We start from the raw sequence: 16,054 nt of genomic DNA on the forward strand, positions 1-16,054 counted from the left end.
AAAGTTGCACAGAGAAAAAAAAAAAAGTTGCACAGAGCAGTTTTAGTCATATCGTAGCATCCTGAAATCATATGCCCATACCTAGCTGTAAGAAAGGCTAAACCACGTTTGAGTGGCCGTCTGCCCAGCTAAAACTTAGTGTCAAGGGTGGGAAAGGTGGGGTTTGGTTCTACCACTAAAACGTAAAAGGGGAAAATGAATTTAGGGAGGAAATTAGCAGGTGTTGTTACATAATATAAACAAAGGCTCAGGAAGAACCAAAAAGGCAGTAGTCCATTTGGTCAGGAAAAGCTTGACCAAGTATCTGAGCCAGGTTTTAAGAGATGAGTAAGATTTCACTGCAAAATAAATGAAGGGCAATAAGTAGAGCAATAGTTGGAAGACTGCCCTGCAAAGCAGGAATCATAACTGATTCATCTCCATATGCCTGGTACTTGCCACAGTGACTGGCAAAATAGAGGCATTCAACAAATAATTGCTGAAGGAATTAATGAAAGTAACTTTTGTTTAAATGGATGATATATAATGTATAAGGGGAAAAAGAAAATAAGAATGCAGACTCAAGATTATCTATTTTTCTGAGCATGAATTTATGGTCAAATGAAGAGCACATAGGAACATATAATGAACAAAGTAATTTCAGATAATAAGGGCTATGAAAATAATATGTAACAGGACAATCTGATACAGCGACTAGAGGACTACTTTAAATTGGGTAGATGTCAGAAAGGACCCAGTCAAAAGACAGACTTCACAAACAGTAATTAGAACACACACACAAAATATTTTTTAACAGCTTTATTGAACACTAACTTAAAGTGAACAATTTGATGTGTTTTGGCATTTGTATACATCTGTGAAACCTTCACCACAATCAAGACAGTGAACATATTCTTCAAGGTCCAACATGTTCTCATGCCCCTGAGTAATCCCATTTTCAATCCCCAGGCAATTACTGAAGTTCTTTCTATCACTATAAAGCAGTTTGTATTTTCTACAATTGTATTTAAATAGAATCATGTACAGTATGTTCCCTTTTTTTGTCTGGCTTCTTTCACTCAGCATAAGTATTCTGAGATTTATCCATGTGGCTGTGTTTATCAGTAACATTCCTTTTATTACTAAATAGTATTCCATGATATAGATACTCCTCAAGTTTTTGTATAGCCATATACTTTTCTCTTCGACAAAGATGTAGAACTGAAATGGCTAGGTCATATGATAGGTGTATGTTTAACTTTTTGAAAACTGCCATACTGTTCTCCAAACAGCTCATCCCATTTTACATTCCCACAAATAGTATATGAGATATCCTATCGCTCCATCCCCATTAACACTGGTGTGGTCACCCTTTAATTTTAGCCATTCTAATAGCTTGTAGTGTTATCTTCTGGTTTAATTTGCAGTAATTAATAATGATGTTGAGCATCTTTTCATGTGCTTATTTGCCATCTGTATATATATTTTTGCTGAAGTATCTATTCAAATCTTTTGCCCATTTTTATTATGTGTTTTCTGCTATTGGACTTTGAGTTCTTTACATACACTGGATACAAGTCTTTTCAGATAGATGCTTTTGCAAATATTTTCTTCCAAATAGTCGCTTCTTTCTCGTCCTCATACCAGTGTCTTTTGAAAAACAAAATTTTTCCATTTGGATGAGGTCTAATTTGTTCACTTTTTTCATTTTTGGATTGAATTTTTGATGTTGTATCTAAAAAATCTTTGCCTAGCCCTAGGTCACAAAGATCTTACCCTATGTGTTCTTCTAGAAATTTTATGGTGTAAGATTTTACATTGATGTATATGATCCACTTTGAGTTACTTTTTGTATATAGTATGAAGTATGAAACAAAATATGGTTTAGTCATGAGTGCCTGAGGCAGTGAAGCAGTGTTAGGAGTCTTCTGATTTGGGTAAAGGTAGGGCAGGTAATTTGAACTAAAACAACTAGAAAAGCTAGACAAATATTTAAAATCTTTAAAAAAATTTTTTTTAACACATTGGAAAACTAATAAGAAAGTGAAGGAAGAATGTCAGGGCTAACAGCCAGTGAAGAATGGGGGAAATGGCAGAAACAACCAATAGAAATAATTTATGAAGGGACTCTAGAAATTGAAATTATCAGAAATACTCTTTAAAATAAATATACTTACTTTGTTCAAAAAGTCAAAGATAAAACTGAGTGACTACCCCTCTTAAGAAATTAGAAAAGAGAAAAGCAAATTAAACCCAAAGAAAGAAGAAAGAAATAATAAAAAATAAAAGCAGAAAATAGTGCAGTAGAAAACATGCATGTAAGTATAGCGATGACAGAGACAAATACATTCTTTTAAAAGATTAATCACATTGCCAAACTCTTCATTAACTTGGATAGGGAAAAAAAGGTGTAAATAATCAATAACAATTTAAAAAAAAAACATAATTATAGATCCCATGAACACTAAAATGCTTTCAAGACAATACAAACAAACTTATGCTACTAATAAATATTGCACCTTACTAAGACTAACCTAAGAAGAGGTAGGATTCTTAGAAGTAGAATGTTACTTCTAACTTAGAGAAATCAAATCCATAGTTTAAGACTCACAAATAACACCAATCTCACAGAAACTCTACCAGACAATAAAAACAGAATGCTTTACTGTTCTATTTATGAAGACTGTATAAGAAAACCTGGTAAAGACATTTCAAGAAAAGATAATTATAGGCCAAACTCCGTAAATTCTAAGCAAAATACTAGTTTATCAAGTGAAGCAATATTTTCAGTGCATAATACATTCTTATAAAATTGGATATATTCCAGGCATGTAAATTTGGCTTAAGATTAAAAATCAACCGATGTAACTTACCACGTTAATAGAATCAAGGGAAAAACATTTTATCATTTTGATAGAAGGAGAAAGAGCATTTAATAAAATTCAACAAGTGTTCATGATTTTAGCAAAAAGTTCTAGCACACTAGAAATAGGACTGCTGTTAAAAGTGTACCTAAAACAACCTATAGCAAATATGCAGAATGGTATGATGATAAAATGCACATTGTAATTTCTTTTATTCAACATCATTATAGTCATGAAGATTTACTGGAAAACTTAGCTGGTATAATAATAAAGAATCAGAGGTAAAAACATTTAGAAAAAAAGGAAGTGTAAAGATACTGACTTTCTCCAGACGGTTCTATAGTTTCAGTGCAGTTTTAATCAAAATCCAACAGGTTCTGTAGAACCTGATAAGCTGATTCTAAAATGTATAGGGAAGTCCAAGTGGCTAAGAGAGTCATAAGGGAGATCAAAATGGTGACAAGCATATGTTATCTGATGTACATTTACATAATTAAGATGGTGTAGGGTTGGTACAATGAGTGACAGATATGTGAAGCCTGGAAAGTTGGTCCTGCAAAGCAATGAGGAAAGGAGAGTCTTTTTAGTGATGGTGCTTGAACTACTAGATTATTAATTTAAGGATAGACAAATACTTGAACCCTTACACCATACATAAAATCAATTCCAGATAGACTATAAATCTAAATGGGAAAAGCAAAAAATAAAACTTCTAGAATATAATTTAGGAGAATGTCCTTATGACCTTTCTGTAGATATTTAAGGATTGGGACACAAAAAGAACTAATTGTAAAGCAAATGTTTGCTAAATGTTACTATGTTAAAATTAAAAATGTTCTGTTCATTAAAGACACCCTGAAGTAAGTGAAAAGGCAAGCCATGGAATGGGAAAAGATATTTACAAGATAGCCAGAAGATCTAAGGAACTGTTATTAATCAAGGAGAAAGATAAATAACTCAAAGAAAAATGAGCAAAAGACTTCAATAGCCACTTAACAAAGGAAAATATCCAATGCCCAATAATCCTAAGAAAAATGTGCTCAACCTCATGTATGTTCAGGAAAATGTAAATTGAAGCCAATATTACACGCACTCTCCAGAAGAATGACAATATCTATTGTTACTAAGAATGTGGAACATTGGGACTCTGATCCTTTGGTGTTGAGAGTATAAGTTGATATAACCACTTTAGAAAACTATAGGCGTTTTTTGCTAAAGTTAAAAATACATATACTCTGAGACCCACTGATTCTACTCATTCTTTGGTACCTAGTCATCAGAAATGTATGCAATGTACAAGAATGTTCATGGTAGCATTATCTCTAACAGCCAAAACAAACAAACACAGCACAAATACCCATCAACAGTGGAATGATTAAAAAATGTAAACATATTCATATAACACTATATACCAATGAAAATTAATTACCGATAACTACACACAAAAGAAATATATATTAATTCATTTACATAAAATGAAAAAAAACATGCAGACTTAAGTAGTATTTGGTAAAGAAAAGAAAGGATGTGATTATCACAAAGGACATTTTGGTGGTTGCTTTTGTCCCAGAAGGAAGGGTTAGACAGTAGCTGGGATGGGCAGCAGGGGTACTTCTACAGGGCCAGGAGGGTTTGATTTCCTGACTTGGCTGTTTACTTTGTGATACATCATTGAGCTCTACATTTGAAATCTGTGCACTTTTTAGTATTTGCATTACATTTTACAATAAATGCAATATTAAAAACACACACACGGGGCGCCTGGGTGGCTCAGTAGGTTGAGCGTCCAATTTCAGCTCAGGTCATGATCTCACAGCCGGTGAGTTCGAGCCCCGCGTCAGGCTCTGTGCTGACAGCTCGGAGCCTGGAGCCTGGAGCCTGCTTTGGATTCTGTGTGTGTCTCTCTCTCTGCCCCTAACCCACTCGCATTCTGTCTCTATCTCTCTCAAAAATAAATAAACATTATAAAACACACACACACACAAAGGCAAGAGGTCCTAATAAAGAATTAAAAACTCCTGTCCACTAGATACTTTTATCCTTTTGGTTTCCAACTATGTGTTATTTCCAAACTCTTCTTTTTTTTTTTTTTTAATTTTTTTTTTTTAACGTTTTATTTATTTTTGAGACAGAGAGAGACACAGCATGAACGGGGGAGGGGCAGAGAGAGAGGGAGACACAGAATCGGAAGCAGGCTCCAGGTTCTGAGCCATCAGCCCAGAGCCCGACGCGGGGCTCGAACTCACGGACCGCAAGATCGTGACCGGAGCCGAAGTCGGACGTTTAACCGACTGAGCCACCCAGGCGCCCCTCCAAACTCTTCTTAACAGCCTTCTCCTGTCAGCCTACTAACCATCATCACCTGACTCAGTTTAATGACTGCGACAACAATAATAGCAACTACCATTTCAAAAATACATGTGCCAGCCTCTACACTACAAGATTTAATTATATTATTTAACTTCAGGGGGCATCTGGCTAGCTCAGTTGGTAGACCATGCAACTCTCAATCTCAGAGTAATAAGTTCAAGCCCCTTGTTGGGCATAGACTTTGACAGATGATAGATAGGTAGACAGATAATATAACTTCACACAGTGATTCTACATAGATAGGCATTACTGTCCCCATTTTATAGATGAGAAAACTGAGGCTCTGAGAGATTAGTTTTGTCCATTTCACACAATTTTGGAGTTAGAAGACTTTGAACATTTGGGTCTTTCCATTTTATCAACCTCCAGCAGAAAGTCTATGCACTTTTTACTTTTTGCCTGCTTTTCTGGAATGTTCTTGTAGGTTTTATTCTCACTTCTTCTCACTGATTGAGAAAACGCACAGCTCAAGGACCATTTTCTTTTTTTTTTTTTTTTGAAAAGTTAAAAATTCCTTAATTTTTTATTCCTGGTACCACTACCACAATTTACAGGGCAATATACCTAATGTAATGAAAAGAAAAAGAAAAAGACAAAGCTACAACAGATAAAAGACCTCAGGAATGTACATCTAATTGACACTACATTGCATTAATCAATAGCTGCACTTTTTGCAAACTGTGGCTATGACAGTCCTGAACAAGAAGGGTTTCCTGTTTAAGCTGCAGTAACTTTTCTGACTATGGATCACCGTTCCTTCTGTGGCAGATTTTTACAGTTCCTCTAATGCATTTGGGACGACTGTCTCAAAGTAACCTGCAGCTTTCCTGACAACTCCTCGCTCTCTCTCCTGCTAAGAACTGTAGCCCTTTTCTTCTGAAAATTTTTAGAACCTTCTGCTACCATATCCACCACTTCCACCACCAGATCCATAACCACCACCATAGGGACTGCCCGAGCTTCTTCCACCAAAACTGCCCCCCTTCATGGGTCCATAATTTGATTGCTGTTGTCCACTATAATTTCCAAAATCATTATAGTTCCCACCACCACCATAGTTACCACCTCCAAAATTTCCTCCTTCATTGTAACCATCATATCCTCCACCACCGCCACCATATCCACCTCCTTGGTTTCCATATCCTGGTCCACCTCCACCATAGCCTCCTCTGCTACTATAACCAGGACCACCACCATAGTTGCCACCATCACCTCCAAATCCATTATATCCACCATCACCTCCTCCATAACTACCTCTGCTGCCACCACCTCCACCACCATAGCCTCCTCTTCCACCAAAGTTTCCACCGCGGCCAAAGTTACCACCACCTCCAAAGTTTCCTCCACGACCCATAAAGTTGCCAGATCCACCTCCACGACCTCTTTGCGATCCAGCAGACTGCATTTCTTGTTTAGAAAGGGCCTTTTTCACTTCACAATTATGCCCATTAATAGTGTGGTATTTCTGAACAACAATTTTATCAACTGTATCATGATCATCAAAAGTTACAAAAGCAAATCCTCTCTTTTTTCCACTCTGCCTGTCCTCCATAACTTCTATGGTTTCAATCTTGCCATACTTTTCAAAGTAGTCTCTCAAATTATATTCTTCTGTATCTTCTTTAATACCACCGACAAAAATTTTCTTCACAGTTAGATGGGCACCAGGCTTTACAGAATCCTCTCTAGAAACAGCTCTCTTTGGTTCCACTACACGCCCATCAACCTTGTGTGGTCGAGCACACATTGCTGCATCTACCTCCTCCACACAAGAGTAAGTCACAAAACCAAAACCCCTGGAACGTTTTGTTTGGGGGTCTCTCATCACCACACAATCTGTAAGTGTGCCCCATTTTTCAAAATGTTCTCTTAAACTATCATCTGTAGTTTCAAAGCTCAAACCACCAATAAACAGTTTTCTCAACTGCTCTGGTTCCTTTGGATCATGACCCTCCATTTTGAGACCGGACTCACCTCTTCCAAATCGAGTTCAATATCAAGGACCATTTTCTTATACCTTTGGTTGCCCCTTCTATACAATATTCTAACAACCCAACTCAGATATGCCTGCTAAAGATTTTCCCTTTCAGCAATGAAATTGTATTTTATAGAGTAATTTTACAAGATTTTCCATGTTAGCTTAACTCTTTTCAAAAAATTTACTAAAGAAGCCAAGATATAAAATCAGAAGACTGCTATAATTCCTTTTGGTGGCAGATAACATTAGAGGATCCCAATTTTTGAAAACCAGTGAGGCGTCATGGTTAAAAGTATATATAGCCTTTGAAGTCAGACAAATCTAGGTTTGAGTCTTATCTCTTCCACTGATACCTATCTGCTCTTGGATAAACTATATAACATAGCTGTGTATTTCTGAAGGGTCTTGATCACAACCAACTAAAATTTAAGCCAAAGGATGGGATATTGAGATAGCACACAAAATGGAACATAGCTGAATGGCCAAGCTTCAAGATGAGTGAGAAGACCAGGGACCTTGGATGCAGGAGCTCCTGGACTCTTTCCAGGATCGATCATCAAACAACTCACCCTACGTTCTTTCTAGAGCACCCAGCTCCTAGGAGACAGACACTGACTGATTGATAATGTGTTACTGTGTCAACAGGGGCAGGATCTATTAGAAGAAGGGACCAAAAACACACTAGAGGCAAACAAAAACATATCTACAGTACTTGGCCTCTCCTAGCCTCAGTTTCCTTGGGTATATTCATTTGTTTATTGTAAGGTTTAAATATGTAAAATGTATATTATCTAAAATATATGGTAACTTTGGTGGCAACAGCATCACTTTGTACTGACCCAAAGCTCTGTGTTGAAAGATGATCTTCAGGTCTAGGATCTCAAGGGGTATTTTTGGAGAGTTAATAAGGATGTTCTCCCCATATTACCATGAGCTGGCTAAAGTTATAGTCAAAGCCTCAGTGTAGTTCTGAGGCTTATTGTTCTCATTCCTCTGGAAAGCTGGCTCTATTCCCTCAACCATATGGCTTGGTGCTGAGAGGTTGGTTTTGCAGTATTTTGTGATGTCCAGCTCTTTCCCTGAATTCCCTCTTCTTCCACCCATTTGCCCAATCAAAGTGCTACTCATCTTCTATAGTCTCCTTGATGTATAATGTGACTAAAGGAAACAACACTGGGGTACTACAATAACCTTTAGTCATTAGTTGGCATATTTCCTTGTCCAAGTAGGGTGTCTGGCAATAAGTTCTTTAAATGATTTATCACATTGACCTCAAATGCTTCAGAAAACTGAATTCTGTTAGTTTTGTCATGGAAGAACAGAAGCCCTTAATTTGAACTGATGGTTAATTTTTTGTGTCAGTTTTACTGGGCCACAGGGTGCCCAGATATTTGGTCAAACATTATTTTGGGTGTGTCTGTGAAGGTGTTTCTGGATGAGACTCACAGTTGAATCAGTAGACTGAGTAAAGTAGATTGCCCTCCCTAGTGTAGATGGTTCTCATCCAAATAGTTCAAGGTTTAAATAGAATAAAAAGGCTGACCTTCTTGAGAAGGTAATAGAGAACTCCTCCTGCCTGATTGCCTTGAGCCAGTCTTTTCCTGCCTCCAGAATCAAACTGAAACATCAGCTCATCTTGGGTTTCAAACCTCTGGCTTTCAGACTAAAATTTAAACCCTCACTTCTGCTGTTTCTTAGACCTTCAGACTCAAATTGGATCTCTAGCTTACCAACTGCAGATCCAGGACTTCTTAGAATTCATAATCTTGTGAGCCAATTCCCTACAATAAATCTCTTTCTACATATATATATATATATATATATGCATCCTGTTGGTCCTCTTCTTCTGGAGAATCCTAATACGCCTGATAAATTCAAAACAAAACAAAACAAAAAACAAAAAAAAAAAAGCAAAAAATTTTTATGCTTTTCCAGTTGAGTGTTTGTTTTCTAGCATCCTAGTCTCAGTTCAAAAAGGAAAGGAAAGAGGGGAGGAGAAATCTTCTTTTAAAAAATACTGCTCCCTCAAAACATTTTAAATCACTAACAATTTAGTATCCTGGCCTGGATGTGCTTGACAGTTGGAAAACAGACCACTACCCACACAAAAAAGCCCTATAGAAAATGGAGTTCTTGGGGCTGCCTGGCTGGCTCAGTTGGTGAAGCATATGACTCTTGATCTCAGGGTTGTAAGGTCAAGTGCCACGTTGGGTGTAGAGATTACTTAAAAATAAATAAGTAAATAAAATCTGTTAAGAAAAAAGAAATGGAGTTCTTGACTTAGCAGATGATACTCCATTTTTTTTTTTTTTTTTACCTTGAAGATATCTATATATCACTCTCATAAGATACAAAAATGAAAGAGAGACCACTTGGTATTAATACTGCTCTCAAATTTAACACGTGTAATGCAGTGTCTTACCTTGGATCTTTTCTGCTTGTCTCTTTATGGTTTCGGTTGTATCATGTTACTGCGATGTTCCACAGAATGTCTACCACAGTCCTGTGCACTTCTCTACCCACCCATCCCACCTCCATCCCTCAGTGGTTGCATGGTGAACATGAGCAGAGTCATTCTTCCAGGGTTTGTAAAGTCCTTTGGGATTATTGAGTATGAATGGTGTTATATAAATGTCAGATTGTTTCATAACAGTTCTTAAAACAATGAGATAATGTCTGTTAAAGGATTTTAAGTTCCATGGAGAAATGCAAGGCATAAAAACAAGTCATTTTTTATGTTATATCTATATATTTTTGCTGTACAATTTAAAACATTATATCCCTTAAAGATATAAATGCTTGAGTATGTCTGTGTCTGTGTGCATGTGCATATATATGTGTTTTTGTGTGTGTGTGTGTATGTGTACATGCACATTGCTGACTCTATAGCATTAAATAACCAGATTCTGTTGCCTCATTTTGTTATTTGGGTCCAATAAATTTGTCACCATAAATACTGCCAGAGTAAATTAGAAATCTAAAGTGATCTCTTTGAGGATTAAATACAGTCTTTATCTTTTAAGTTTTGTACTTGTACAATACTGAATTTTTTTCTTGAATACATTATGATTTACTGAGTTTTATAAAGACTTGAATGAAGTCACTTATTTAAAATAATTCCTGAATCCCTCTTTTTGAGCTCCAGGCCCACATTTTCAATTCCCTTTTAAAACATGTTTACTTAAAACTAATAGTGACCAAAATTAAGTGTATTTTCTTCCCCACAAAAATAAGCCCCGGACCTAATTTCCCTACTAGTACTGTTAATGGCACCTCTGTTTTTCCAATAAGCCAAGATAAAAAGATTCGTATCACCTTTGGTTTCTACTTCTTTACTTACCCCTCAGCCCTACCTCCATAAAACATCCCTCTGTTTATAGGTACAAATCATTTCCATTACTTCATCCATTGCTCTAGGTGTGTCTCTTACTACCTCTTCCTAAAATACTGAAGTTAATTCCTTTTGTTTTTCCTTGTCTCCGGTGTTTCCTAATGCCAGTTAGCCCTACACTTGTGAAGTTAAAACACAAAGACCTGGGTTTTAATCTTACCTTTGTTTTATACTGGTTGTTTCCCTCAGGAAATTTACTTGAACTCTCTGAATCTCAGCTTCTTTATCTTGAAAATAATTACCTGCTGGGTTAATTCACTGTGATAATTCACTACGATGATGTATTGTTCCAGTTTGTACTTTACTGGTTTCATTATGCAAGAATTATTCAAGCTGCTTTAAGGGGGATTCTTATAAACACAGTGGAGTCTCATGAATACTTAAAGGCAACAACCAGTGAGTAGCAATACAGCATGTGATCAGAAACTAAGGCTGTTCTCCTTCCAAAGCTATGTAATCTGCTTTTCCCTTTGTTTCTCTTCTTCTTTTTCTAAGTCTGTCCTGTACTCTTCTTTCTGTGCACAGTCTTCTATTTTTATTCTCCGTTAGAAGTCTGTGTTGCACATGGTCTCAAATGACCACCCCAACTCTGAACATGCATATCCCTTTGCCTATCACCAACTGGTTCAGTCTCACCGTATTTGCAAAAACGGAATCTGACTGGCCCATCTCATATTTTGATTCGCTACACAAGTCATAGTATATCTCCTTATATGCCCCCCCTAACCCCAGCTTCTCAGGCTAAGAGAAGGAACCGCAGTTGTGAAAAAAAGATTCCAGTAGAAGCGGGTATAGACAAGCTAGTAATGATTGACATCTATAGAAATTTTATGTAAAGTACTTAGCCTAGTGCTCAGTGAGTAGTAATTATTATTTTCATAGACCAAAATAAACCAACCAAAGTCAAGCTCTCCCTCTCTGTCATTCTTAGATACATATACACATATATGTATGAAAACATAAAAAATAAAGAACCTGTAGTTAAGAGCATGGGCCTGGAGCCATCAGATATGAGTTAGAGCTATAAATCTGTTATTTTTTGTTTGTTTATTCATTTCTGAGAATGAAAGAGAGAGAGCATGAGCAAGCCGGGGAGGGGCAGGGAGAGAGGGAGACACAGAATCCAAAGCAGGCTCCAGGCTTCGAGCTGTCAGCATAGAGCCTGACGTGGGGCTCAAATGCGCAAACCTTGAGATTATGACTTGAGCTGAAGTTGGGTGCTTAACCAACTGAGCCACCCAGGTGCCCCTATAAATCTGTTGTTTAAAACCTATGTGATCTTAGACAAATTACTTACTTTCTCTATCCTATAGTTTCTTCATTTGTAAAATGAGAATGACATTTCCAGTTAGGAATCTTATGGTTTCAAATAGTTAATCAGGTTTATACTGAAAAATTTCCTTCGGGGCTATAGGTAGAACTGATTCCAGGCACAGCATTATCAGAGGCTAAAATAATGTCAAGTGGACCTAGATTTTCTCTTTATATCTCCATTTCTTGATTCTGCCTTTACCCCCATGCCCATACACACATCTCTGTTTGTGCCATTCAGGCTTTCCCCATGGGGTTGAATAGTCATAATAGCTACTCCTCACATCTTTCCACATTCTAATCCAGTAGACAAGGATACTTCCATTTGACAAAAATCTATTTCATTGTCACTGATGCTGTCATATACCCATCCCTGCAACAATTACTGTAGCTATGGAATTAAAGGCTCTAACTGGCCAGTCCTGAGTAGTCACATGCCATTTCTCAAGCCAGAGATAGAGTTGGCACCACTAGAGTCACATGGACGCAGGAGTGCAGGGAGAAATGTGTCCACCACAATGGTAATACCAACCTCATATGATTGTCCAGAGGATCATCTTAAAGTAAGCAGAAACCCTTGACCTGTGCCCATTCTGTTCTCCAGCAAACTATATGCAGAATCCTCAAGATCTGCCGTAATACAGATGTTAAGTCCTTTCTTCCATTATTTCCTCAGATAGAGTCTTTATTCTCCCCAAACTGCCTTCATGATACACCCCCACTCTTTCTGGTCTGTGTCATGTTATTTATGCAATGCCATTGACCTGAACACCTTCTACCATTTTAGTCTATGGTATTTTTATCTTTTTTGTCCTATATCAAACACTGTACCTCCTATAGGGGCACCTGGGTGGCTCAGTCAGTTAAGCATCCTACTTCGGCTCAGGTCATGAATTCGAGCTTGTGAGTTCGAGCCCAGCGTCAGGCTCTGTGCAAACAGCTCAGAGCCTGGAGCCTGCTTCTGATTCTGTCTCCCTATCTCTCTGCTCCTCCCCTGTTCACACTCTGTCTCTCCCTCTCTCTCAAAAATAAATAAACATTAAAAAAAATAAAAAATAAAAAAACCCCACTACCTCCTATAAACCTTTTCCAAACTTCCTTAGGCTATGTTTAAAATAGGTCATTGGGTTATTGATTCCTTTGACAGATGATTCCCCAATCTACATTTCTAGATACAAGCCTCAGATACATTTGAAAATGCATTTCCCTGGATATCTTGGTGAATTTCTCATGCTACTCACCATCTTCTTCCTTATATTAATCCTCTATGTCATATCTATAATCCTCTATATAATCCTCTATATCATAATCCTCTATATCATAAATTCTTAAGGCTCACAATAAATATGTCTCTCCTTGAATTAAATACAATTTTACTTAAGACAAAATTTTAATCTTACCTTAACAAGGAATTTTATACTCTTGATTCTAGTATATTTTAGACATTTAACAATGTAAAACCAATGTATAATCAGTAATCCACAATGCTGATTCCACTATGACATAAAAACCTATTTTTCCCAGGCTTGCTTTTTCCTTATAAGCATTAGGATTCTATATTTGTTTTCCTGTTCACTAGTCCATGTTTATTTATTGAGTGCCACTACATTCTAAGCATTATTCAAGATAGTGAGGATAAAACAGAACGAACTGATGAAGTGTCTGTTCTCATGGGCCTTACACTCCTGTTGAGAGTTGGGAATGGGGTGGGTAGAGACTGGCAGTAAAGAAGTAAATATACAATATTATGTGAGGTAATGCCAATTCTACCAGTTTTAAGTTGACAGAAAGGTTGTTTGCTTTTAATAGCGCAGTGTTTTAAGATTAGTGTTGCAAAGGAAATTACTTGAGGGCAGACTTTAAGCAAAGGAAGGGAAAGAATATATTATACTGCTTCCTTCCCATTGCTATCCCAGAGAATGCCTTTTCAGCTTCTTTAAAATTGTTACTTTTTAATCTCTCTCTGAGCTTGCATTAGCCATTTTATGTTATGAACAGTCAGCTTCCTTTGACTTCCTCTAAATATCAAGAGACATTCCTAAGAACTGTTCTCAAAACATGGTGAGTTTTACTATGTAATAGCAATCTTTGTTGAACATTAAACTTTAAGTTAGCTCATTTGGTTACGTATTTATAAAGACGAATAGAATTCTTTAGATATTTAATATTATTACTAGTTTAAAATAACATGCACATAAAATATGTGCATATAATCACAAATATGCCTATTTCTAATTCAGATTTAGCAAGTGCTGTATTTTTAAAAATTCATCTCTTAGTTGAACTGATATATTGTTTGTGATTTTATGGGATAGCTTAAAATTTTTAGTTCAATAATAGAAGGATGGCAAGAGTTTCCGAACAGTTACATCATTTCTCAAAGCTGAAGAAATTCCAATACAGAGATTGTCGTGTTTATATTGTTCATTCTGTACTGCGTTCTCCACATGGCCTCTCTGTGCCAAGCATTTTCCACACTCTTCACATCTCCAGTGCCAACCCTGCTTCTCTCCCCAACCTTGCACAGATTACCTCATCTTTACTCTTTTGAAAAGACCATCTAATATGAGCTTCTCTCCACCTCAGAATTTCTGTTTCCCCACACATTTCTCTGGCCTGCCTTTTCTCGCAGCACAAAGCGACCCCAGTTCTTTTCAAGGCTGTCCATCTCCCTGCCCCTCCCGACAATCTTCAGAAGCCTTTTCTTCTCCTTAGCCTTTCACAGAAGTCTCCATATCCACTGATTTTTTTTCCCTTCTCTTTCAATTTTTCATTTCTTCCCTGACCTTAAAGATAATGTTTTAACCTTGTTTCTTCTGTGTGCTCCTTTTCAAACGCTGCCTTTCACTGTTAACCTGTTTCTGAAGAGAGTAGTCTGAAACCCCCACCTGTCCTTGTTGACAACTATTATTTCTTGGGATCTAGATACCCAACTTCACAAGTGTACGAATCCTGTTCTTTCAAAAATCAGCAGTCACCCATACTCACTGCCCTTTCTCAGTCCTCACACTCCCCTAAGGAACTTCATTCTACTTAACCACCATTGCCTCTTCAGGCTTACAACATAGGGATCCCAGTTGTGTTTCTAAAATACACCTTTTACTCTTCAATAGCAAAAATAAACATTTAAAAGTCCAGATATACAAAATAATATTAGGTAATGATAATATTGCTTTTTTATCCACTGTCAGAAAGTTGGAGTTTTTTCCCTATTAGCAATCTCCAGGGAGGCTAGCACTGGAAAGGAAATTATTAGCAGATTTTTTCAAATAAAGGCAGAGAAAAGTCATAATTTACCACTTCCTTCCTAGTGATACCCTGAAAAATGCCTTTTTAGGATCTTAATTTTTTTTTATTCTTTGAAAAGTATGTAAAAAAACTAAGTACAATGCTATGTAAATGCTATTTATGATATATATAGACTTCTGTGTGAGAAAAATTAAGATACAATATACACACACATGCACAGATACACTCTTACAAAAATAAATATATGAACAGTAAGCCAAAAAAAAAAAAACAAAACAATGAGAATTCTTTATTTATAAGAGTGAGAATTGTTAGAAGAGAGGGGAAGGCAGAGACACCTCGGAGTTTATCTTTTGATGCACTTTTGACTTTAGGAAATGTATTTGTGTTCTATACATGTTAAGTCAGTCAACATGGGGCAGAAAAAGAAACTAAAACTGAGTATAAACAGAAACAAACAATTATATTTCTAATGAGTACCATTACACTGATGAGGAGCAGAGAAAATTAATTCAAACTTTGAACATGATATTTTGACTGTATTATATTTGTCTTGAGTAGGAGGGAAGAACAGTAAACAAAATTGATGCTCTCTCTCGCTCTATTTAAAAACTAAAAAGCAGGGAGGCACTGAGTGGCTCAGTTGGTTAAGTGTCCCACGCTTGATTTCAGCTCAGGTCATAATCTCATGGTTGTGAGATCAAGCCCTGCATCAGGCTCTACATTGGGCATGGAGTCTGCTTAAGGTTCTCTCTCTCTCTCTCTCTCTGTCTCTCTCCCCCCTTCTGCCCATTCCCCACTCACACACATGCACTCTCTGTCTCTCTAAAAAAAAAAAAAAAAAAAACCTTAAACTCTTCTTAGTAAGTTTTCTTTTTGTAGGGCTATAAACATACTAATAAAAATACTCTT

At 36.8% G+C, this 16,054-nt stretch overlaps 2 protein-coding genes across 2 annotated transcripts in view; one reads left to right on the forward strand and one right to left on the reverse strand.

The window, feature by feature from the left end:
- The window catches only part of CWC27 (CWC27 spliceosome associated cyclophilin), a 194,361-nt gene that overhangs the window by 109,658 nt on the left and 68,649 nt on the right, over positions 1-16,054 (forward strand). The gene's annotated exons all lie outside the window — the stretch shown is intronic.
- Positions 5,764-7,170, reverse strand: LOC102958248 (heterogeneous nuclear ribonucleoprotein A3-like). Its single transcript, XM_042987635.1, has one exon. The coding sequence runs from the start codon at positions 7,168-7,170 to the stop codon at positions 6,100-6,102; it is 1,071 nt and encodes a 356-aa protein (XP_042843569.1). The 3' UTR covers positions 5,764-6,099.

This window comes from Panthera tigris, chromosome A1 (assembly GCF_018350195.1).
Source record: "Panthera tigris isolate Pti1 chromosome A1, P.tigris_Pti1_mat1.1, whole genome shotgun sequence".
In the NCBI taxonomy this organism is placed as follows: Eukaryota; Metazoa; Chordata; class Mammalia; order Carnivora; family Felidae; genus Panthera; species Panthera tigris.

Excerpts from the sequence above, each read along its gene's own strand:
- LOC102958248 (XM_042987635.1), bottom strand. The coding sequence starts at position 7,170 with ATGGAGGGTCATGATCCAAAGGAACCAGAGCAGTTGAGAAAACTGTTT.